The following is a 24,790-nucleotide window of genomic DNA, read 5'->3' as shown; positions in this document are numbered from 1 at the left end:
CCAAAAAATATTTTACAGGCAGATTTAGCTTGAGGTCACATCACATGAGCCACAGTATTGGAGAGCAAACCGGGATATTATTTTATTTAAATTACACAGATTTGTACCTCACTGAAATACAATATTTAATATATGCAGTATTATTATATAATTTAAAGAATAAAAAAAAAAAGGTGTAAATCTTTATGCTCTCCATGCAGGGAGGGTGGAGACCAGGAGTTGTGATATCAGGTCACTTTAATGCTGTTCAAGACCTGAGCTGGGATCCTGAGGGGGAGTTCATCCTCAGTGTGGGCTCAGACCAGACCACCAGACTGTTCACTCCATGGAGGAAGCAGGACAGCAAACAGGTAAAGGCAGACTCAAAACTGGAATATAAACGAAAAAACAGAAAAGAACTGTGATCCAAATGTAGAAAGTTTAATTTGGTAGAGGACCTTTTTCCATTTAGCCACATAATTATATCTAGATTTTTATTATTTCTTTATTCTTATTTATGGTTTTTTTGTGGATTTCAACTCTGCAGGCAACCTGGCATGAAATCTCTCGGCCTCAGATCCACGGTTATGACATGCAGTGTCTGGCCATGGTTGGGCGGTTTCAGTTCGTATCTGGAGCTGATGAGAAGGTCCTCAGAGTGTTTCAAGCGCCTCGAAATTTTGTGGAGAACTTTGCTAGCATCTCTGGGATTTCAAAAGAAAAGCTGCTTCAATCCAGTGTAAGTATCTTCTGTTCTGTGGTTACAATGCCGTGACCTCTCTTGAACATTTCGGCATTTTGTTGTACTAAGCCACAAACTTCTGTGTGTTTCACTGGGATTTTATGTTGTAGGTTAACATAAAATAGTACATAGTTGTGAAGTGGCAGGAAAGGGGAACATGGTTTAATGCTTATGTATTCACCCCTTTAGTTAGTATGTTGTAGATACACTTTCTACTGCTCTTACATCTGCAAGTCTATTTGAGTTCACCAACAGCTTTGCAGACCCAGATATTGAAAGTCATTTACATTCTTTATTGCAAAATAACTCAAACTCAGTCAGATTAATGGACAACATCTGTGAACATCAGTTTAAAAGTCTTGGCCCAGATTCTCAATTTAATTTGGGTCTGGACTTTTGACCACATGAATATGCTTTGATCCAACCTTGTCATTGTAGCCCTGGCTGTATGTTTAGGGTTTGTTGTCAATGTGAAGCATCGTACCAATCACAAATATCTCGCAACCTCAAATGCAGTGTTGTCCAAAGTATATTGAATGTTTTAATTCCTTCCCTAGTTTAACACACCTGCTGCTGTCATCCTTGGTCTTTTTGATGCTGTTTGTTCACTATTGTTCTCTGACTAACGACTAAAAGCAGCAGGCTAGGTAGTGAGAATTAGTTACACATGTTGGATGTATTGTAGTTTACCAACTAGCTGGATTCCAACTGAAATTGTTGCATTGTGTTTTTATTTCGGGGTGTCTTGTTGACGAGCTGAAAACAAATAAAACACTGCACCTTTCAGATTTTTGTTTGTAAATACTTTTTAAAAACCTTCCACTTCATAATTGGGCACTACTTTGTTTATCACATAAAATTCACACGAAATTCATTGAGGTTAATGATACTTGTAACATGTATAAATGTGAAAAAGTTAGAGGTATAAATACTTCTGATAGGGCCCTAGAGATGGAGACCCAGTTGTTCTGTAAATTTGTCTCCTCCTCCATCTGTCTGCTTTTTCCCAGGGCTCAGCCAGCCTTCCAGAAGGAGCTAGCACACCTGCCTTGGGTCTTTCCAACAAGGCTGTATTTCAAGGTAAAATGCTTTCCCAGCACAGCAGTTAAGTGTTTCACTACTCCTTCTGGGGCTCCGTTTTATCTTATAATCACTTTTCATTCAAAAATCAATTTCACTTTAACTATGTAGTTGGAAACAGCTGTGCCCAATCTGGTTTAGAAAGGTTTGTTCGGTGTTTTCATTCCATTAATGTGAATTTACAGGCGACCTTGTCCCGAAGACTACTGAAGAAGAGGAACAGTTCAGCAGTATATCTGACCAATACCAGGAGTCATATTTCCACCCGCTCAGCCTGACTGGTACTGTAAAGCTCATATTTATCTTCAAATGTGATAAACCCTCCAGATTTAAAAGGGGGTTCCTATCTTTTTGTACGACAAGAGGCAGTGATGGCAGCTAAAATGAAGAATTTGGAGGGAGAAAAAACAAGAAAAAACAAGAGTTAATGTCATCACTGGTTGTGCACCACTTAGTCAAAATATCTTCTTAGGAACTGAATTTTTAGTAGGGAAACAAGTTATATGTTTTGGATAAGATTGCCTTGAGAGGCCAAAATCCAAAATGTACAAGAGCCAAACATTTTACACAAGCATTTTATTCCCCATGGACTGGAGGGTGTTGAGGGCTGTCATCAGCATGAGTGAAGCCGCTACTTAATCTGCAATGCTAATTAGAAAGCAAGCTTATGGGACTGCAAAGCTTAAGTATCGATAACCCCGGGCGGTGCGAGATCTACAAAGTGTGCCAACTGCTGTTAACAATGTATTTTCTCTTGTTAGATTGGCTTCTGCGGGCAGGAAGAGTGAATAATTAGGTCTATATGACGAGCTGAAGACCAATAACAATAACTAATAGGACAAGGAGCGTACTTTTCTATTCCATTAAACTTCACGACAAGATGTGCTTCTACAGAATCTGTAACTGAGGGCAAAATTTGAGTCTTTACTTGAGTCCATCCCCTGGAAAACTTGTTAAGGTCTGAAGAAATTTCAAACCAAATGAAAACTGTGAACGTGAAGAAACTTTGTCTTTCTCTCACTGTAGCGTGTAGCTTTTAATTCAGTCTCTTTATGGTACTCATGCCGTTTCTTTTCCCTTTTAAATTATCCTCCTGTTACATTCGGGTCCTATCTATCAGTCTTTAACAGTACAGGGATTTAAGTAATGGAAATGTATTGATTTGAGTATAATCCAAATTTATTTTTAACTCCACATTTAAAAATCAGAACAGCCCAGTTTTTAGAGCCTCGCAAGTGATATTTTTAAGGATTTTATACTATGTTGTTCTCATTTTTGTATGTGGCTGTGGTTGTGTGGACTTACAGAGCCACCCCCAGAGGATCATCTCCTCCAGAATACACTGTGGCCTGAGGTCCAGAAATTGTAAGTATAAATTTGATTTCTTTTCTGTTTAGGACCTGCTGTTAAATGATTTCAAATTTTTTTCTTCAATTTTTAACGTCATTTCTCACAAGTGATTTGTCCGTTGCTTACACCGACCTTCACTTTAATTTAAAAATAATGCTGCTGTCATTTCAAATTAGAACCCATAATTCTAGAGTTACAAGACCTTGCAGAAGTAATCGTACTCTTTTGAAGATTTTCATGTTTTCAATTTTACTATTAGAATTTTCTGTAATAGACAAACACTAAATAGTAGATAAATATGAATTTGAAGGAAAATATCAACGGTTTTCAATTTTCAGAGGAAGAAATTGCTTAGGTCAGATAAGAACAAAATTAACTTACATGCAATACGTCGTGCATGGAGGAAAACTAACGCTCCATATTATACTCAGCCTACCATCCAACTCTTGACTTGAGTCATGTTGAGGTGTCGTAGATTCTGTTGGGTTTGCTGTATTATATCATTTCAGCTAGCTTCTCATGGCCTGTTGCATTCTTTTTAACTATTACCAGCTCTCTATGAAGAATGCAAGTGTGCTGTCGATATTATAGATCTATAATATAGGAATATGTTTTGCTGTTGTTTGTTTTGTACATCATCTGTTAGTCCAAAGCCCCCCTTTTAAATACGAAAATATATGAAAAAATACATGGAAAATTTGAAAAATGTCTTGAGATTGAATCTGTGTATGATAGTTCTTTGTCTTCATGTTGTTGTATGCAAAAACAATTAAGAAAATATGCATTAGTGTTTTTCAAAAAAAAAAAAAAAAAATTCAAAATCAGACATGGGAGCCTAATGTGGCCTAATATTACTCTTAAGCAAGCTGAGGGACTTTTTTCTTTGTTTTGCCAAAAAGCATTTATTGTAACTCTGAGTGAGTGATTTCTAGAGGCTCTTCAATACTGTTCGCCCTCTTTTCTGTCAGCCAATCAGAATCCAACTTTGAGCCGTCCCATGAGGCTCCTCTCTAGGATGAATATATTGCCTCCATTTGTTGCCAATGCTAAATCCATTTACTAGTCAATCTTCCATAAACATGACGTATGGCACAGCCTTTTATTTGAGGTGTGGACATCATCTGTGTTGAAAAGCAGTTTTTTCTGCCTCCATTTGGCTGCACCTCTTGAATCATTTAGTGCATAATAGAAACATTAAAATGAGTAAGTGGCCACATTATTTTTGTGGCATAAATAATGCTCTGACCATCCCGGCCAAATTGCTGTCGTGTTTAAAAGCTTCCTGGTAGAGAAAGATGGGAGTTTTTTTCCCTTACTGAACTGCAGCCTGTGATTTTAGTTTGATGACATTTTGAAATGACCAGGTGATGGTGAGCTAAAAACGATTAGGCTTTGAGTGACTGGCTGCTCATGAGTCAGAAGAAAGACCAGATCATCATTGTTTTTTTAGTTGTTTTTTTTTATTAATTTCACACCATAATTATTTACCAGTTTTCAAATGATGGTGCTCAGAGTTTTAAGGCTGGTGTTTAAAACAAGTCGGATGATCGCTTTCTGCTTTTTCTATTTCTCTTTTACTTTTTGTTGCCCTTTGTCTTATCATCTGCCTGTCCTCCCATATCTTTCAGGGCTGTTAAAGATTAATCTGAGAATGATTGCCCTTCTTTATCTTCAGGTATGGTCATGGATTTGAGATGTTCTGCCTCGCCTCTGACAGCACCAAGACGTTGGTTGCATCAGCATGCAAGGTCAGTGTTGCAGAAACAGACTGGCTCACAGTTTGGATTACATGAATCTCCTGTGCATTACAGCATTAGGTCAGAGAGGAAATGTTCTTTTATGGCACACATGCTTCACTTCAGGGTGTGAAACCTATCAAGCATACCCCAACACACACTTGTGCCCACAAAGGTGGCAACAATCAATAATAATGTTTTTGGACTTCCACTGGCATAAATTGCTCTTATTCAGTTTGAAAAATTTTCTGATTTATGTTGTTTCTATGCTCAGTCATGTTTTTTATCTCTGAAACTCTATATGTTAGTTTGTTTTAAATGACTACTAATTACAAATATTAAAATATAAGTTAAAATCCATCATTACTTGGCAGGTCATGTAGAGAGCAAAATTGTAATTAAAAACAGCATTAAAGAAAGTATTTACAGGAGAAGTAGGAGAGAGAATTATACAACCCACAAGAGAAACATACCGCATGTAGTGACAAAAATTACAGCTCTTTTCTTTTTTTCTGGATAATTCTAGTTTAGTAAGAGACATGATTTAAAAAAAGTAAGAGAACAGTACCGATGATGTTAAATTGAACATGTAAAATTTCAAATACTTTGTATAAAGTAGGAAAATGCTAAGAGAAATCAGATCAATGAGCATCCAGTAAAAACTATATGTAAACATTAGCAGGTTGCACTTTTTAAGTTGAATTATGTTTTTGGGTGATAAAATACTTTTCAATTTGGTTTGGCTTATTATTTCTGCAAGAAAGAGCAGGACTTTCAGCAGATTACAGAGAGGGTCTCTGTTATATCCTTTTAAGTTCTCAACTTTTGTCTGTTTGGAGCGTCCTGGATTTGGAAAACCTGTCCAAAACAGACATTACTATATCTGACATTGTGAATCGTGTACTGATGTGCTGAATTTAAAATGACCTCCTCTTCTCTTACTTAGGCATCTAAAGCTGAACATGCAGCTGTGCTGCTGTGGAGCACAGCCACGTGGCGTCAGCTGCAGACGTTGCCATATCACACCCTTACAGTCACCCAGATGGCCTTTTCACCTGACGCAAAGTTCCTGTTGGCTGTTTCCAGAGATCGCACCTGGTCGTTATGGAGACGGAAGCTGCCAACACCAGAAAATCCAGGTGAGAAAAGAAAAACGTGGCTAAATTTAGCCATCACTGTCTCATGGTTAAATGAAGTGTTGAAATTGTTTTTTCCATTCAGATGGTCAAAGATCAACTTCCCTAAGGGGGAATGAAAATTTCACAACAACACAAATGTCTCACTAATTACCTGCATAGCAATGGAACAGGAAGGAAGACTGCGACCATCTGTTCTGAAACAGAATTGTGGACTGTAATTTTTAGTTACTCAGATGCAAACCGTAGTGATGCTTTTAGTTGTTTTTTAGTGCCAGGTTGGTGTGATGTGTAAAGTAAAGAACATCTTGTATTATTTCTGTCATCCATATTTCAAGTGTTTTGTCATACAATGGCATCAAGATGAGTATTTTCATAAACATTTTTTTTCTTTAAAACTGTTTTCCCCCTTATGGTTTTCTTTCGTTGTTGAAATCTTATCATAATTAAATATTTGAGATTATCCTTCAAATTTGACCATGAAAACAAAAAAAAAAAGACTTGGCCCTGGAAGCTGTTTTCAAATGTTTCAAATCATTTTATTATTTAGGAAAAAAGTAGTGATACAAACTAGCATGGCCTTTTTTAAAAATGTAATTGCCCCCTAAACTTTGGAGGAAAGTACAACGATAACTGAAGAGTCTTTCAGCGATGAGTCCTAAAGCAGAAAATACTTTTTCACAACACTGTCAAAAGTTGTTAATAAACCTCCAAAAAAGAATCCACTGAGGTTTTCTTTTTTTATTTCAGAAGTTTGGGCAGATGTGAAGTTAAACTGTTACCATTAACCATGAGGTGATAATTGTAGCTATTAAATGCAGTACATCTCAGGATGAGATAATAGTTCATCATGGTGCTATGTAAATAAAGTTAAATTAATTAAAAATCTGTTTGATGGAATTTCAACATAATAAGACAACGTCAGAGTCCTTTTGGCAGACACAAGCCATTTCAACTCAAATTAATTAAAATAAGGTAAACCCAATGATTACGTTTGTGCCAAATTAAATTCTAAAGTCAAACTGACTTTTTTTGGAAGGACTCCACTAATTAATACTGTGAAGAGCCAAGCAAATGATGTGTTGATTGAAACTCGGCCAAAAAGGAGCTAATGCAGGAATGACTATTTTTAAAGATAACTTTTATGATTAAACAGATTTTCTCCAACTATTCCCACACTGTATATAGCCAAATGTGCTTTAAGAATTATTCATACCCATTTGAATTTCTTAGTTCTTGTACAACTGCAAACTCTGAAACCCCTTAATTAAATTCAGTCCAGTCAGTTTAGCCTTTAGAAGTAATCTATTTAGAAATCGTTCACCTGGGTGTAATTTATTAACAGACGCTTTTCTGTCAGGTTTGTTAGACGATAAATGGCAAATTCATGCCTATCTTTCTAAATAAAATCATCTATCTTTTTATCCATCTATGAACAAAGTGAAGTTAAGTTCTGAAGTGTTTTTATAGATTTGTTGTATTTTGAGGCTCTGTTTTTCTGGCAGTCGCAGGATTACTTTGCTGCTTTACCTTATACGTAATCCAGTATTATTACTGCTTGTTTTCTTTAAGCAGTCATCTAGATAGGTTTAATTAGGATTGCCAGAGTCATTTGGATATTTAGACTTGGATTTATTTGTTGGGCATTTATATGTTGGTCATATTCTGTTGAGATATGACCAACAGAATCCTTTAGTCGCTGTTATTGCTTAACAGAAAGAGGAACAATATGCTTACAGTCTGAAATAAACGGGAACGCAAGCTCTACTGAACCTGGATTTCTGTTGGGCTTCTCAGTGTTTCAGGGTCCCAGTTGTAAACAGAAATGCTTCATTGATGAGTTAATTTGTATGAGAAAATCTCTGCTCCCTAATTCAGACAAATAACTCAAACCTGCATTAACGGTGAATGAAGCAGGACATTTAAGCCCAGAGGATTACCTCCCACCTTTCCTGGGTCTCAGCGTTTCTGCTGGCTGCCCTGCCTTGGCCTTAATGTGCATTGACAGAGGGATAACCAGGCCTGCGTTTTCTGTTTTGCCTGTGCAGCAGGGCTGCATGGAGGCGCAGCAGCGCGTGCGTGCGGTTTAAACAGAGGAGGGCGAGCGAGGGGAAGGTCGGGACTCCCGTCTGCTCTGCTTGACTGCTGAATCACTCAAGGTGATTGTGGAGAATGCAAACACAGCCTCGCCGGCTAGACGGGGGAAGGTTAAACGAAGTCACCGCACATCAAACAAACTGACTTCCTTCTATTCACACACCTCCCATCTGCGTGTTTCGTTTGACGCCTTTCTTTTCCCACTTGGATTGAGCACCCCTGTATCATATTATTCAACTTTTCTATGTTTTTGTGTAAATACGGTCGGCTCTGTATCGCTTTACTCTGGACTCGCTGTGCCCTTCTTTTTCTTTTCTCTCTTTGCGAGTAAGTAAGTCTCGTTGAATAAAGAGCCGCCCTGTCCTTCAGAGCCCTGCTAATGGACGAAGCTGCTGCAAATGTTTGCCCCCTAACAGTAAACCTGTGAATGTGCGCTTGTTTTGCTGGAGGAGAGTGTTTTAAAAGCACCACAAAATGCTCAGCTCGGTCTTTTGTGTTAACTCTGAGATTTTACAGCTGCATGTACCTGCCCGATTAGTTTTGTGTGCGCGTACGGAGGTCGGTGCAGAGCGTGACGACTGCAGACTCACAGACAGACAGGCAGCTGCCAGCAGCATACAAACAAGCTCTCTGGGGAAAACCAATCTAGGCTCTAAAATGGTTTAGGCCTAGGAAATAAACAGCAACGGCTCATAAACCGAAACTGACTGAAATGGAGGGGCTGGAATGAGGTCCTCCGTCTTGTGGGATTGTTTATTTGTCACCCAGGAGAGGCTTTGTTGACCGCCGAGCAGGGATCCAGACATGCTGATGTGATGCTGTAATAATCATAACAGAGTTTGGCCATCAACTCATCCTCTCTGCTGAAAGGGAGATAAATGAAACATGTTATTTGGCCTATAACACCTTTTGTTTTGTACATGAGTAAAATTTTCCCTGTCATCAGCCTTCCTGTTTGTTTCCCCCTGCAGAGCCTTCGTTCTCATTGTGCGCACACACAGCCAAGGACACAGCCATGCACAGCAGGATCATCTGGTCATGCGACTGGAGCCCCGACAGCAAATACTTTGTGACATCCAGTCGGGACAAGAAGGTAAACATCAAGTCTTGATCCAGTTCCAAAACCTCTGAATATAATTTGCTTTGAAGGTAATGAAGTAAGGAAGCCAGATGGCTGCAGCGAGAGGGGAGTACTTCTTGATGCTCAGGCAGGGTTTCTGTGTGTTAATGTGTGTTTAGGTGATCGTGTGGGGGCCGTGCATGCTGGAGAACTCTGAAGAACCAGTGTTTCCTCTGGAGATCAAGCCATGTTCCTCCATCTTAGATGTTGGGGATTCTGCTACGGCTGTAGCCTTTTGTCCGTCCCTCTGTTCTGATCACAGGTACAAGTCAGTGTTATTTATAGTTTCTTCTAAGTATTTTCACACCCCTGCATTTTTTTTTTTGTCACATTATTGCTACAAATTTGAGTTTATCTTATTGTCATTTTTTGGAGAGAAACACACAGTTGTTGGGAAGTGGAAAGAAAACAATACATTAGATTTATTTTATTTTTTGCAAATAAAAATCTGAAAGGGTTGGAGTGCATTTTTATTGGATCCCTTTTCTCTGATACCAGTAAATAAAATCCATGCACCGATTTGTAAATTGCAAATCTGGCCTTTTGTGGAGGAATAGCAAGAAGAAAAGCGCTGTTTTTATGGATCAAAAGCCATAAGAAGCTCTGCTTGCAGTTTACTTTAAACTTCCTGTTGCAACAAGACAAAATGTTGACATCTTCAGATGCTGGGAATACGTTTGCAAGTAGCTGCATTTTAACACAATATGAAAATTTAAACAAAGCTACTACTTTATTGCCAGGCTACTATTTATTCAGTTATTTTCTGCTTTGAATCCATCAGCTGGTGAAACCTAATTTATTCATCCGTGGAGAAACTTTGCAAAAAGAACCAAAACCTTTCATTTCATCTGCTTATTTAATTCCCCCTCACATGTGAACACACCGATGTATTCTTCCAGTACATTTTTGAAACAGTATTTAAGGACACATGGAGTCCGTAATGCAACAATTAGTTTATAGTTTATTGTAAATTTTATTTTTCTTTTACTTCTAATTCATGTTTTCTAAAAGCGACCACCTTGTGATTGTGAAAAAAGGCATTATCTAAAAAAGAAATGTAAGTTTGAGGTTAAAAAGGTAATAGAGGATTCTGCTCTACGGTTAACAGACATGCATTTGTTCTCTTCTGCATTTCACAGCTACTTACTTGCAGTTGGTCTGGAGTGTGGACAAATCCTGCTCTACAGGTGGAGACCCGGTCAAGTGGGGGTTTCAGGGAGTGACTGGATTAGCGGTGGTGGGACAGACACCTTGTATCCTTTCAACAGGTGTACAGGTCCTAAATGGAAGCAGAGGGGCTTCGGATTGACTCCGAGCTCTGATACACTTGTGCTTTATAGACTCAAGACTTGACTTAGACTCTGGGTCTTTATCTGCTTTAGTCAGGAGTGAAATTAAGTCTGTATGTAAGTAACAGGCCACAACTCTGACAGGTGATCGGGATCAGAAGGTACCTTTTTTTTTAACTTTGTACATTCATAGAGTTTGTTCACTGATTAATTGCTTGTGACAATATGTTAATGCTGGGTATATGTCTTAAACCCTTATTGGTTCTGAACAAAATAAATGTTCCTCATGCGTCCCATTTTATGCTGTTAAACTCGTGACATTACAAATAGTAATTTCTAGTTATTCAAAGTAAAATTTCATTGCGTTTCACCTTTCTTTTATTTATTACAAACTTTATGTTCAATACTGAGACATATGTAAAACAAATGCTTTAAAGAAGATTTCAATCATGATTTCCTAATAATCTTGCAAATCTTCCGACTCGGAGAAGAACTGTCTCCACAGCCAACTCTATAGTTAATGACTGGAAAGTTTAAACGTAGGGATTAACTGGTGGTAACTATGTCGGAGGGAAGACACTAGAAATTCTTCAAAATAAAGCACTTTCTGCTTGATTTATTTAGCCATTCATCATAGCAATCCATGTCTAGACTCCTAATGGGTTAGATATTGAGCTTTCCAAAAGTTTACACGATATTTTTGCCTGTTGAATTAAATGTTAGAGCAAATTGTTGAATTTTCATGTGTTATATTAGACTCAAATAACAAGTACAGGATTTTGTTTCCTAATCTACAGCAGTGGTTTGTTATAAGTTGAGTTAATTTCCCTGCTGAGTTTGGAAACATTGTGTTCTTATTTTGCTAGAGTAGAAAAGAAACAAGGCAGCAGGTACAAACCAGTACTTCAGTGTGCTTCGGTGTGCTGCCTAGTTGCCCTCTGTTTTTATCTAGACAGTATTTTTCTTGTGACGCTATATTAGACGACCCGGTCTCCTCAGCCAACCTCCCCTGCTGTTTTACAACCACCCTGTATTTTTCTCAGTTTGGCAATTTTCTGTATGAAATGATATCAGGTTTTTACGTCCCAGGTGAAACATTCAGGTGAACTTTTATTATTTTTACTTTTTTTCCCCACTGATGATGACAGATGGAACCGTCTGTACAGGTTGTGTGCTGGATATTTGTCTGCATTTTGTCTGTTGTTTCCCTTCATCAAAAGTCCTTTCAAAGACAAAGCCACACACTGGCAGTGAAGCGGCTACGCTGGAGGCCGCGGGCCGGTCGGGCAGGTCTAGAGAACAGCGAGATGGATGGGCCGAGTGACACGGAGAGAAAACTCGAAGAGAAGAGCTCCTGGGTCCAGCTTGCTAGTGCCAGCGCAGACCACTCTGTCAAAATCTTCAACATCAACAAACAGGCTCTTTAGCACCGCCACACTGACACTATTATGTCTGTTGCAAGTAGAGAGAGAGGCTTGGACTGAGGGCCAGAGGCCTGTGTGGGCCACACAGACCACAGCTGCTCTCTCCCAAACCATTCAGTCCCTGTGACAGCAAGTTAGGCCATGGGTCAGTCAAAGGACAGAACCTGCTGCACAAAAGCCCCAAAGTCTGTCTGCACAGAGCCAAACGGGTTTGATGGGTGGAAGCAGGAGGGTTAAAACACCAGAACCGCAGGGTGGGCATTTGGTTTGGATACTTTACAGAGAAGAAACCTTTGCTCTCTATCTAGCACATGCCTATGGAAATATTTGTGTTGGACTGAATTCTTTAAGACGACAACTTTGTTAAAAAATGAGCTTTTGTTGTTGCTTGTGAATATCTTTTTGTATTGTCATAATTAGGTTTTCACCAAATTGAGAGAAATAAGAATTGTTTATTGGATAAGTTTTGTGATTATTTATTTATTTTTTTTTTTTTACATTTTCCTTCTGAATTATGTTCATACTTGTAGCTCTACTTTCCAAGTCTGAAGTCAAGAATTATCTAAAAAAAAAGAAAAAAAAAGAAAAGAAAGCAAATACAAGGCAGGCAAGCAAATAGCCTAAAGTTTCAAAAGTTATGCCAAACTTTTTTTTTTTAGGAGGAGAGATTTCCATAGTCACTGACTTGATATAATCTCCTTCCTACATTAGATAACCTAATATTAATTAGCAATGTGGTCAACTGATTTTCAACTGCACTACACAATAACTGGGATCAATTTAAACTGAATTTGCTTGAATCCTGTGATGCACTAGTGGGTAACCCCTCGACCCCGCAAGTATAGGTTGGTATAGACAATAGATGAGTTGATATCAGGACCAGGGTGACATTATGTGATTGGATTTTATTGGTTACAAATTGACTAAATTCAATCTGGATTCCATATGAAATATGAAGTGGAACCATTGAGGGGGCTTCTGTTGCAATGTAGCACAACATAAAAAAATTTTAATTTAGCAAATGCAACTAGTGATGACATTATGTACACAACATAGAACTGGAGCCTCAATGCATAACACCACAGCCATGCAGGAAGAGAATAACAGTATTTAAAAATAGTAGTCAATTGGATTGAAATTGAAAGGACGCAACAAAGACAGAAACAGCAATGCCAATGTTAAGAGACATTATTTTGAAAACAGTCTGACATCAGTCTGACAACAGTCTGACAAGCATTGTTTTATCTCCTCATGCAGACAACATTTTATGAACTGTATTTAACTAATTGATTTTTATTTAATATGTATTACCAAAGATTCTGTTTAATCACATGGAACTTGTCCAGTTTGCTCTTTGAGTTTGGTGAAATATGCTAACATATTTTTCAAGGACAATCCATGTCAGAATATTTACTCTAAAACCAGCCAGGTGTGCCGTCACCATTATCTATCCATCATCTATGCCCGTTGGTGTGTGTGAAGGGTCACCTATCTCCAGCAGTCATTGGACCAGAGGAGGGATACACCCTGAACAATTTGCCTGTCCGTAAATTGCTAACATGGTAAAACTCTCACCAAAGGATGCAACATGCTATGTTTTTGGGGCTCTGGATGGAAGCCAGAGTACCTGGAGAGAACCCACACCCGCACAGGGAGAACATACAGAGACCGCAGGCTGGGTTTCAAACCCAAAAGCAGCCCTCCTTTATGTGCTAACCATGAATTTGTCTGGGGTCAGTGGTTGCCTGCAGCCTTATGTCTGTCCAGTCACAAACTGTGTGCAATCACAAAAACAGAGAAGTACTGCTCTTGGAGTAGTTCTCGGTTTTCAAACTATAAAACGAGTTATGAGGAAAAAGCTGCTGTACATCATGAGGAATCCCCAACTTTCATGTCATGCTATTATGAAAGCGTTATCTTCAATATTTTATTTTAAAATGGAACAGTCTTCTTGCTTTTCATCATTATTTTTATGTTATGAGGTCTTTACTCTGGCTTGCAAACTAATTCAGACATTATGCAATTTTTTATTTATTTATTTTTTGCAGGCTTGTCGAACAAGCCCTTGACCACCTTTTGGGTGAAAATAGTTTGCCATGACGTGGTGCCAAGGACGTCACTTGTAGAAGCCTTTAAATGTTAGAGATTAATCATAAAAATGGGGACCAGTGGCACAGCAAATAAAGCCACTGACAAAGGTTGCTCAGACCTCTCGAGTCCTGCTTTAGAAAAGAAGTAAATGAGAAAATATTTGAGATGATTATGTTATTATACCCCTGAGTCAGCCATAGCTCTCTCAGGGTTATAGTCTGAGATCATAATGGGAAATAAGAGCACCGTTTTTACACAATTGAAATGACATTTTATGCTTTTGTTAGACAAACAAAGCCAGCATGTCAGGAAGATGTTTTAAAGAGGAAGCAGTTTGCCTTTTATTGTTAGTTTGTCTAATCTGTGTAAGTGTGTGTGTGGTCTGTGCTCCCATTTAGCTTAGCTTTGGTTTGGAAGAAAACAGTCCTTTTGTCCTAATCTTATATTTAGTGGTAGAGGGGAGATGCATGCACAAAGTTACACAGCCTTGCAAAACTATGAATACCTCTTGAGGTTTTTCACATTTTTGTCATGCTACAAACTTAAAATGCTTTCAGCATGTATATCTTTACTTCATCATTTGCTCTTTCCTCTTGATCCATAAAGGAGAAACATGCTTTATAAACATGGATTTATAGCATGGATTTTGTGTGAAGATGATACTGGAATCATTGCACAGTTTTTTTTTTTATGTCAATGAATATAAATGTTTTGTTATATCTTTATTTATTGTTTAATCTGTGTTGTTTTTTTCATTGATTTGAATGTGCTTTACTGTTGCCTCCAGGTCTGGGGCTTCAGTGATAATGTGACACAAAATAGGTCATTTGACTTTTTTGAGGTCAGATTAAAAATTATTTAGCAAATGCAACAATTAAAACTCCACCTTCTGACAAATGGATAAATAGAAATAGCAAATATTTTCAGGAAACTCCAAAAACATGCATAGAGAGAAAAGTAACATGTTAAATTTGTATCCATTTTCTGACTGTTTTTAAAATCACCAGATTGATTATTTATTGATACCTTCTCTTCATTCTGCCAGCACTGACTAACTGTAGTGTAATCAAAATGTAGACAAGTTGCTGCCATCCATCCTGTGCACCGACTGGCTCCCCTCATGTACTTTAATAATTCATCAAGCATAATGTTCAAGAGTTTCATTCCCAATGTATTATTCCCTCTCCCCGTCTTTCTTTCTGACGTCAGCAGGCATCCCTCTCGCTGTGTCTTTTGTTTGTTGTGCAGATTAAGAGCTTTAATATTGAATGGGCATCTCATTGCATCACCTCAATTACCTGTATTTTTTTTTTTACTGCCTTTAATATTTATCACATTTAATATTTAGCAGTCATAAATCTGAGTGACCAACAATCCTGTGTTCACTTAACAGATAATGTGAAGTCCTGCAGGGGAAAAAAAAAAAAATTACACCCCTTTAAAAATTTGTATTTGTTTTAGGAAATATTTATTTCAAATCCAGTTTTTAATTTCTGCAAAAGAAATTTAAAGTATGCCAAATTTCACCATTTTGATTTTAGCAATTGGCACAAAAAATATGTGTTATGGTTTATTCCACATGCATGCAGGTACAGAAGCTCATTGTTTGGCTTTTCAAACTTTAGAAAAGGCCAAGTGTTTTGCTGAACAACGTATCTTCATATTACCAACGAAACATGTAAATATAAAATAAAGTTATCTTGAGGGATGAATTTGCCATGCGGCCGTTTTAATATCAGATTAGAACTAGGCCATATCACTTTATGCATCTGATTTCTTGTAATAAAAATATATTTCAACAGGCAAGTTTACGCTATTTATGTGGCTGTTGCTATCTTTATGTTTGGATGTTGACATTCATACGCTCTTGTAATAATGTTTATTTAATAAACAAAGCCTATAAACACTGTAGATTTGTAGACACAGCACAGGAAGATAAAAGAAACGCTGCATTATTTTCAGTCACACTTTATTTAACGATGATGTGAAAAGTAAAGGCTGTCCATAACATTCAGACAACAAAAGAAAAATGTTTTTCAAATATCCCCATCACCCTGCCCTCCTCATCCCTCCCTCCCCCAAATAACAACCAATGGCTCAAAAAATGTTCAGGTGTTCCAAGTGTGATACTCATTTTATACAAGATTTTCATATCTAGACCTCATCTGTACATAACATAGTTACAGATACTGTAAATAAAAAGAAGACTTCAGATTTGTGAAATGTTTTCTATGTAAAAATGAGAATGTACGTAAAGATCTTTACATATACATATATATATATATATTTATATATATAGTTCTCTATTCTTTCTGTAATAAGAAAACAAGTTATTGCCCCTCTTAAACATGTTGCATTTAACATAGGTTTTTGTTCACCATTTTAAAGTTTTAATTGAACAGAATGCCATGTGGTACCACATATCAAAACTGACAAAACAGTAACAGCATGGACCTTCGTGTGTCTCCACGTAATATATATATTTTTTGTTAGTGTAACATATCTTGGTTTGTGTCGTTTTTCTCCAGTCAACCTGACGATGAAACATACAAAGATGTCCTCATACAGTATATGTCACCTTGGTCTTCAAACTGAGAAGGTAAAAAGACCTGTGGCAAATACAAACCATCAGCATGATGCTATTTATTACAGGTTATTTATGAGCCCTTGACCCACCGCCATTGCATTTGTAAAATTTATTCATTTATGAGAACTGAAATAAATTGTATTAGAATAAAAATAGGGCACATAAAAAAAAAACACCTGATGATCTGCATTTGATATTTTGGACTGATCAGATAAAATGATTTCATAATCGTTTTAAATCACACAAGTAGATTATAGTAGGTTTGTTCGATAGCTGCTACCTTCATTTTATTGCCCTCAGTGAACAGGTGCTAAATCAGTAGCATGTTAGATGAGATGATATTTAGTTAGTCCACTGAGCATCTTGGCTTTGACATGTGCGAACTGATCAAGAGGTAAAAAATAAATAAATAAAATAAACGAATACTACAGGTACTACAGTGGATTTAAAAAGTGTAAACACCCCTGTTGAAAAATCTGATTTTGGGGACATAAAAGATTATTTTATGATACTCTTTAAAAAAAATCCACCTTTAATTTGGCATAAATTCTGTACATTATTAACTTGTATAATAACATTTCTGGGCAAATGGTAAAAAAATATAAAAGATGGACCCATATGTGACTCCAGTAGAGAAGCTGCACAAGTTTCTAAGTACTGGTTGAGTTATACGTGTGATAATCTCCTCTAATCCCCAAAATGTCTGAATAATCACTAGTCTGAAGTACTTTCTCCTAAAAATCATCCAGGTCTGGATTAAATATTACAAACCCTGGTGGGAGAATTTTTTCAATTATTTATTTATTTTTTAAACAAGAACTAAAAGATGATTTGGCACAAAAACAGTACAGCATGTCACCAAAGCAACACCCACACTGAAACATAGTGGTGGCTGCATGATGCTTTGGGGGTTTCTTCTCTCCTAAGCTGCGCTGTTTTTCAAAACTCCAGTTCTATTCTGACCCCAAGCATTTCAGATGTCTTCTGGAAAGTTGAATATGGAGAGAGGTTGTAATTTTCCAACATCACAGTGAGTCCAATCATACATTTATATCAACAATAGAATGACTTCAATATAGAAGATTTTTACTTCTACCCACAAGGTAGAGAGAGTAAATGTGGTGACACCTAAAGGCAGCATTTTCATAAACTCCTTCAGAGGGCTGCATGCTAAAATTGAAGCTAAACACGTTATTGCACTCGTTCCAACCTAACAAATTGGTTGTTCAGTTGAATGGTACAAGTTGTATGTCAGGTTAAAGGTGGTAAAGACGTATCATGGTCTGTTTTAGATCAGAAATATAGGACTTTTGAACAGGGGTGTGGACCCTTTCATGATAAAATCAAATTACAGGTGATATGATGGAACAACAGCGTAGCTTTGTCACAACAGTTGCAAAAAAAACCAAACAAAAAAAAAAAACAGAGGTAACTCTGTGAATTATACATTTTATTTCATGCCGTCTTGAGAAAGCCAAATACCAAATACTCCATACATGGACACCATCATCAGGGTATCAGCAAAGTTGTACACAATCACGTATAATGTAATATATAAAATGTGCGGTTGGTTTTTTTGCTTCTCCTGAAGGTAGATCCAACCCTCCGGTAATGTCTCCCACTCACATGTTCTGTGATTGTGATTCTCTGGTTGGCAAAGGTGCAGGAGAAGTCATGACTCCTTTTTGAGGTCTGTGCTTGGGTTTTTTTCCCCCCCTCCTGCTCCTGTGCATCATAGCAGGGGCCTGGAAATGGGAGGAGCTCAAACCTCGATATGTCTGACAGCAGATCCTTGTCTCCCCAACTTCAGCTCTGAATCCTCTCAATTTTTCTGAGAAGTGTTTGACTGTATTTATGGAGAAATATCCTCCGGCTGGAGTGGAGCTTCCGCCATGTACTCCCAAAGCTGTCCCCGGTCATGGACACATGGACTTTAGATTAGTCTGTGACACATTGTTCGATTTACAGATGTGTGGCCGATGTACTTTGCTGGGTAAGCGCAGTTTCGACCCTTTTGTATGTAGTGTGGGTCTCGCAGGCTACAATATAAGACAACAGGCACGGCGCTCAAGAAACGCCTTAAAAAAATAAAAACCAAGACACCAATGGTGAAACAATATGCTGAGAACGAACCTTGCCGCTCTGGGTAAAAAAAGTATTTTTCCTGCAGAGTCCCCCTTTTGCTTTTTCTCCTGCATTAGGAAAAAAAATTTAACGAAGAACAGCGATACTCTTGATGACGGTCTTGGGTGAAGCTCAGCGGCACTGATGTACATTTCTGTAGCAACTGAGGTATGTTCACTGTTGCTAAGTGTGGATTGATCTTTCATGATACTCTGTATTATCTGTGAGAGAAAGCCCTGTGTCTGTGCTAAATCACCGTGACCAGCAGTGGTGGCATCACCGTCTTTGAAACCAACGCTGCAGACAGGTTTGGGGCTTATAACGCGAGACTTCAACACGTCGACTGTCATTGCTGCTGTGCATGGAAATTCAGGTTAACCATTTAGTCCGATCAAGCCGTGGTACTGGTAGACCTACATTTTTTCCAACATCACCTGTTTTCGTTTTATCCCTCCTCACAAAGTTTTATCTCAAAGTCTTGTAATTTTGTGCTATTGCTGCACCCCGTTGCTCTAAACTGTGCTGGTAAGACATGAGAACAAGTTCAAATAGACAATTTAACAGTCTATAAAAACCAGTCTGCAAGCTTCAGTGTGACCCCACCCATCACTAAGCGCCAACAGCACCTGAATTCATTGGATGCTCTCTTGGGTTTTTTTTGTTTTTTTGTTGTTTTTTTTTACGTGCACATCTGTATTTGAATTTCTTGGCATGTTAACAAAAAAGAAAGAAAGCTGTGAAACACTCCCTTGGTCTCTTTTTGCTCTTATTTTCTCAGAGACCTGTGAAAAAGGCATAGCATTATTGTTTCTATAAAACATGCTGTCTGATTCCAGACGGACTGATTAAATTGTAAAGTATGAAGGCCTTTACAAAGTCAGACAGGAGGTCTTTGACATAAACGAGTCTAGAAAAAAAAAGCAAAGTGGAACAAAAAAAGAGCAACGTGCATCTCACTCCGAGTTAGAGGCATGGGACCTGGACAAATTTTGATGCATCTATGCCGTTTGTAAGCTAATATATTAACAGCTATGCTAACAGATTTATGCCTCTGTCTGATTTGTAGGATGTTATATTCCATAAGCTGTCACCTGCCTTTGTTACAAGCACCACACTTAAATCCTATACATTTGTCCATTCACAGCATTTACAAAGCTTACAGTACATCAGTGTCAAAAGCGATGATATTTACATTTCTGCACAACGTTGAGTAGTGGACAGGGACGCTTCCTTTAATGCTCTCTTTAGTTGGATCTCGAAAATTCCTCTCGTTGCTCCCAAACTCATATCCAGTCACCGAAGCAGTGAAATGTTAAAGTTGGTGTGGCTCACATGTAGCTGCAAGCACATATAGTACATAAGACAGATAAGAAACAGAAACAATCCCTTTTGAAGCAGATAAGGCTACACGTCAGATTAGGGCTGGTCCACCGCTGCTGCTGGGGTGTCACTGTGCTTGGATATGGGTGTGTATCTCTGTTGTAGATATCTGTGTCTGACTGTGCATATGTGTGAGCAGACCTAAGCAGGGAGGAAGTAGTAGTTAAGCATCAACCGTCCTCCCCCACCCAGTTTTGACTGACGGCGTCAGTCCTCAAGAGACCCGAGTGCAGAGGTATGACGAGTAAAACTTTATCCCTCCCCCCTCTCTTTGTTCATCCCCATCTTCTTTTCAGTCCAAGACGGAATACGCACATACGCTGACAATATCAGTCTATTTGTTGTAGAAAAAAAGAACCATTTGTGTCTCCTCAGCAAAGAGCGAAGTGGGGGAGTAAATGAGGCTCACAGCCCAGAGACCATTACCCTGTAGGAAGGGGGCATGTGTCTGTGCCTCGGACTGGAGCCCGGGCTTCCATTTGGACTGGTGCAACTGGCGTCAACCCCTCCTATGGAAGGTAAGTATGCGTGGTGCAGGATAGGCAGCTGCAAGGACAGTCGACGCTGTATGCTGCAAAGAAGGCGAGAGGGATAATATCAGAAAATATAGTAACATGAAGTATATGTTTAAACATAATTTTACATGTGCACTTTGTCTGTACCTCTACCACAAATCTGAATTACTAGATTATTTTTTAAGCATTTAGCTCCATTAAGACCTGTGTGCTCAATTTTAGCATCTTCTGATCTATATATGTATGTTTTTTTTAGCAAAATGTTATGTAAGGTAAATATATATTCTCACAGGAACCAAGCAAATCTTTTATGTAGACTCGACATATGTCAGTTAAAGCAGAAAATGGCAAAAATATGTATTATCTTATCCTGAACCCACGATCTTCCAATGTTGTATTATCTATGAAAAATGTTTCAAATTTTTTACATTTTGTGACCAGCTTTTGAAAATGGGCAGATGGTGCAATAAGTGACGAATACTTATACTGCTGCCAAATTTATAATGACATTTATAATTTATGACATTTAAAAACAGCCTTGTTGAGCAGGTACTGTTGCCTTGGTCAGTTGTGCTGCTTTGATTTGTGCTCAGGCTTGTAAAGTCTAATTGATCTCGACATCCTTTTGGATCATTTAGGTGTTGGTTTATCAAGCTTCATGGGCTGCTTTCACATATTTGGCCCCACACATGATTGCTGAGCATAGATTTGATATTGCATCACTGATTTGCAAAGAGAAACACAGGTGGGTGCATGACCTGAGTTCATAAGAATACTTTACACTCTTCTTTAATAATTATGTCAACCAAGACAATTAACTATGAAACAAATTAATTTTGAAATTAGAACTAAAACTAGATCTCTTACTGTTTGTAACTGCACTCTGAGTTTGCTTCTATCTGATATGAGATACTGAAAACCTCAGCAAGGACTATTAAATTGTCTATTTAATTTGAATGTATGCCGAAGGAGCTGAAATATATTGAAACGACAACTGATTAGCTGCATCGTATCACAAAAGCAAAGAAAAACAATTAAATGTCTGGAAAGCTACTGTCAGAAACATTTATTAAAACCAAGCTCCTACAGCTTGTTTAGTAACTTTTTAAGATGTCAAAAACAGCATTTTTCTTGGTAAACATGTCAGCCATATATCATTGATATGCAAATATCCCCAAAATTATATATTTCAAACTCCCCAAAGTGCTTGGAAAAACAAACCTTAATGTTTGTCAAGATTCTTGAAAATTGAAACTTTGCTGTTTTACCATAAAGGTTAGACTAGACATGAAATGCAGATATCTACAATTTACTCCTCCTTGTTCAGAAAAGACCTTTACAGATAAAACCTCCCTTACTAACCATTGGTGACATTTCAGATGATGGGAATTCACTATATATACTGTATAAAAAAAAACCATGTGACTATACCAACTATCTGAAATTACTTTAAAGAATGGACTGTAGATGTCTACAATTACCTGTAACAATGAGATTGTAGTTTTCTAAATACTTGTAATAATGGCATTATAAGGATCTAAAACATCTTGTGACATTTGGATAGTATATTTAAAATCACAATATGTTAAATACAGTAAACACATTATATAAGAATATTTGTAACAGTGGATAAATAGAGTTGTTACCCCAATAAAGATGGATAACAAAAGCTATGTAATAGTTCTTGGGAAGTGTGAGGTTTTAAACGTTGGTTAATTGTGAACTGGACAAACCGCCTTTTTTTTTTATTTCTACAGAAATTTAATATAAATATGTGCTTTGATGATCCTGTAAAATTTTATGATGCCCACTTCTCCTGCAATATACAGTTAGAGCATATTATACATTTGGTCCTAGCTGCTATGTAAAATATTCAATTACACCTAGATATAATACATAAACATACAAACAATGGAAAAATCTGAATGAGATCAGACCAGCATAGCTTGAGTAAGTGAGTTAGATTACTACAGGTTCTCACTACTCCTCTGTTTGTTTACCGCAGAGCAATGAGAGCAGCCATTTTCCCCAGCTTTACTTCCATTCTTACTAAGCCCATAAGACCCCACTCCTCCAGCTTTTGGGATCATCTGACTAAAAGAACATTTCATGCTTCAACCCAGTGTGACACTTCGCACCCCACCTCACCAGAATCGACTTCCAGTCGTTGGCAAAGATATTACATAACCAAAGACTTGTTATGTAAAGTAAAAAATTAGCAGGGGGTAAGGAAATTCAAGCCTGTTCAGCAGAAGACCTAGAAAAATGTCACAATTAGTGGAAATTTAAAGTCATTGTCATTTGTAGAGCTATGCCTGATCATGACCGGTTTTATAATTGTGCTTAGTCATAAACATCTCTTTCCCTTTAAATATGGTGCATTAAATTATGAAATATGCCTTGTGATTTATTTTTTGCATTTATTATGTCACAAAGTATTCAGTCTGTGCTAGATTATCTATTTATAACTCTTTTCAAACTTCTGTGTATTTGTCTTCTCTTCCTCTTCACCTTCTCTCTTGCTACCTCTTCATCTCTCTTCCCTCGGTGTGATCAAACATTTATGTGGCATGGGAATAGCTCCGAGTGTTCCTTTACTTCTGTTCTCGTCCCTGTCTATTTTCAGAGCTGCTTCCAATGCAAACTGTAAATCAGTTGTTATATAAGCCCATGCGAGTCTCTACCTCCTCTCTTGTCTGTCTAAACAGCTTTCTTCTTTAAGTTTGTCTTTTCCCTCTTCTGGGCTCTTCTTAATTTTATGCCCTTTTTGTCTGCTGTCTTCTTTCTCACCATCAATCTGGCGTTCTTCTCATGTTCTTGTTAAAACCAGCGTGGGAGGCAGAACTCTCAATGATGCATGAAATGCTGTACCCTCCTCACTGATGAAGTCGTCATGTCTCAGCTTTGCTGCCTTATGAATTATAGGTGAACATGGATGTGCGCTGGTTTCATACGCATCTTAAATGTCCAACAGATCAGCTATTTTCAAGTTGGGGCAACAAATCAATCATGTGCATGTCTACATGCGCGTGTGGTGGGGGTTTCGCATGAGAGTTATTGTATGTTTTGCACACTAAGAGAGCACACATGTTCACATGTCTTTTAATGGAAGTGGGAGGGAAAGTGCAGGGCTGGTCCGTGTGTTCAATGGGCTCTGTTGCCAGAGCAACTGCCTGAGAGTTTCTAGTGGTTGCTCTACATGTGATGTGTCATCTGCTGAGAAAGCTCACTAAACAGTGGGAAGGATTGGAGGCAGGGAGGAGCACAGGCATGGATGTGCTATGGAAATATGAGATCTCACTGTTCAGGTGAGTTGATATCCTCCAGGGGACCTCTGCTTATTCTGGAAGGATCCATGGAGCCCCACTGTGCCTGCGGTTTTTGCTCCAGGTGGTTTTTCAGTATCGATTTCTCTCCATCTGCATTGAAACATGTGTAGACATTTTGGGAGAAATTGTTAATCTGTCAAATGGGACGCATCTCAGTCGTTATGCACTGCCATGACGTTAAGCATGGCTATTTTCCAGGTACCTTGGCTCATAATGAAAATCCTTTTTATTTGACACTGTCCCTGTGACCCATACACTTTTTCCATAATGTTATGTTTTCTTTATATCGCTGCATGTTGCTATTGAGCTTCTGCTAATGTGGAATATTTATCATATATTCCACATTAGCAAAGACTTCCAGAGTTTTTGAAGTAAGCCTTAAACATTTTATGCGTCGTAATCACAGGCAAAGATCAGCATTAAACCGTCAATTTATAATCGTTAATAACACCAAGCTAGAACTGGATTGCTCCTTTTTGCCCCACACATGTCCCAGATTTCTTTTCAGAACTTGTTGACCTGATTCACTTATGTCAGCACCCTCCTCCCCCATTGGACATCTGGGCTTACTGAACTATTTTAGAGCAGTTTACTTTATGAAAAGAAATAACCTTGAAAATTTAAGTTAAGAGTTGTAAGGAAAAATTGCTGACCTGTATATTTCCAAATTTCTGTATGTTTTTTATTTTATTTTATTTTTTTAGATTCAACAAATGTTTGCCTACAAATGACATTCATGGGCATGATGAGTTTATGTAAACATCTTAGTGTGACAGCAACCTGCATATAGAAACAATGGTGACTATTCAAT

The 24,790-nt window shown here is 37.9% G+C and overlaps 2 protein-coding genes across 2 annotated transcripts in view; one reads left to right on the top strand and one right to left on the bottom strand.

Moving 5' to 3' along the window:
• elp2 (elongator acetyltransferase complex subunit 2) overlaps window positions 1-16,256 on the top strand; it is a 33,018-nt gene extending 16,762 nt beyond the window's left edge. The window contains exons 12-22 of the mRNA XM_032580309.1: window positions 201-350; window positions 527-718; window positions 1,732-1,801; window positions 1,987-2,082; window positions 3,109-3,166; window positions 4,827-4,899; window positions 5,834-6,026; window positions 9,092-9,213; window positions 9,360-9,502; window positions 10,380-10,493; window positions 11,761-16,256. Coding sequence (XP_032436200.1) covers window positions 201-350; window positions 527-718; window positions 1,732-1,801; window positions 1,987-2,082; window positions 3,109-3,166; window positions 4,827-4,899; window positions 5,834-6,026; window positions 9,092-9,213; window positions 9,360-9,502; window positions 10,380-10,493; window positions 11,761-11,956 — 1,407 coding nt within the window. The 3' untranslated portion in view covers window positions 11,957-16,256. The remainder of the gene's footprint in view (window positions 1-200; window positions 351-526; window positions 719-1,731; window positions 1,802-1,986; window positions 2,083-3,108; window positions 3,167-4,826; window positions 4,900-5,833; window positions 6,027-9,091; window positions 9,214-9,359; window positions 9,503-10,379; window positions 10,494-11,760) is intronic.
• Window positions 16,257-18,068: 1,812 nt separating this feature from the next.
• Window positions 18,069-24,790, bottom strand: part of gabbr2 (gamma-aminobutyric acid (GABA) B receptor, 2) — a 189,751-nt gene continuing 183,029 nt past the window's right edge. Inside the window, exons 18-19 of the mRNA XM_032580308.1 lie at window positions 23,952-24,069; window positions 18,069-20,706 (exon numbers count right to left, since the gene is read on the bottom strand). Coding sequence (XP_032436199.1) covers window positions 20,541-20,706; window positions 23,952-24,069 — 284 coding nt within the window. The 3' untranslated portion in view covers window positions 18,069-20,540. The remainder of the gene's footprint in view (window positions 20,707-23,951; window positions 24,070-24,790) is intronic.

Source organism: Xiphophorus hellerii, chromosome 13 (genome assembly GCF_003331165.1).
Source record: "Xiphophorus hellerii strain 12219 chromosome 13, Xiphophorus_hellerii-4.1, whole genome shotgun sequence".
Classification (NCBI taxonomy): domain Eukaryota; kingdom Metazoa; phylum Chordata; class Actinopteri; order Cyprinodontiformes; family Poeciliidae; genus Xiphophorus; species Xiphophorus hellerii.
Note: the sequence above shows the minus strand (reverse complement) of the source record. Positions and strands in the feature narration are given on the sequence as shown.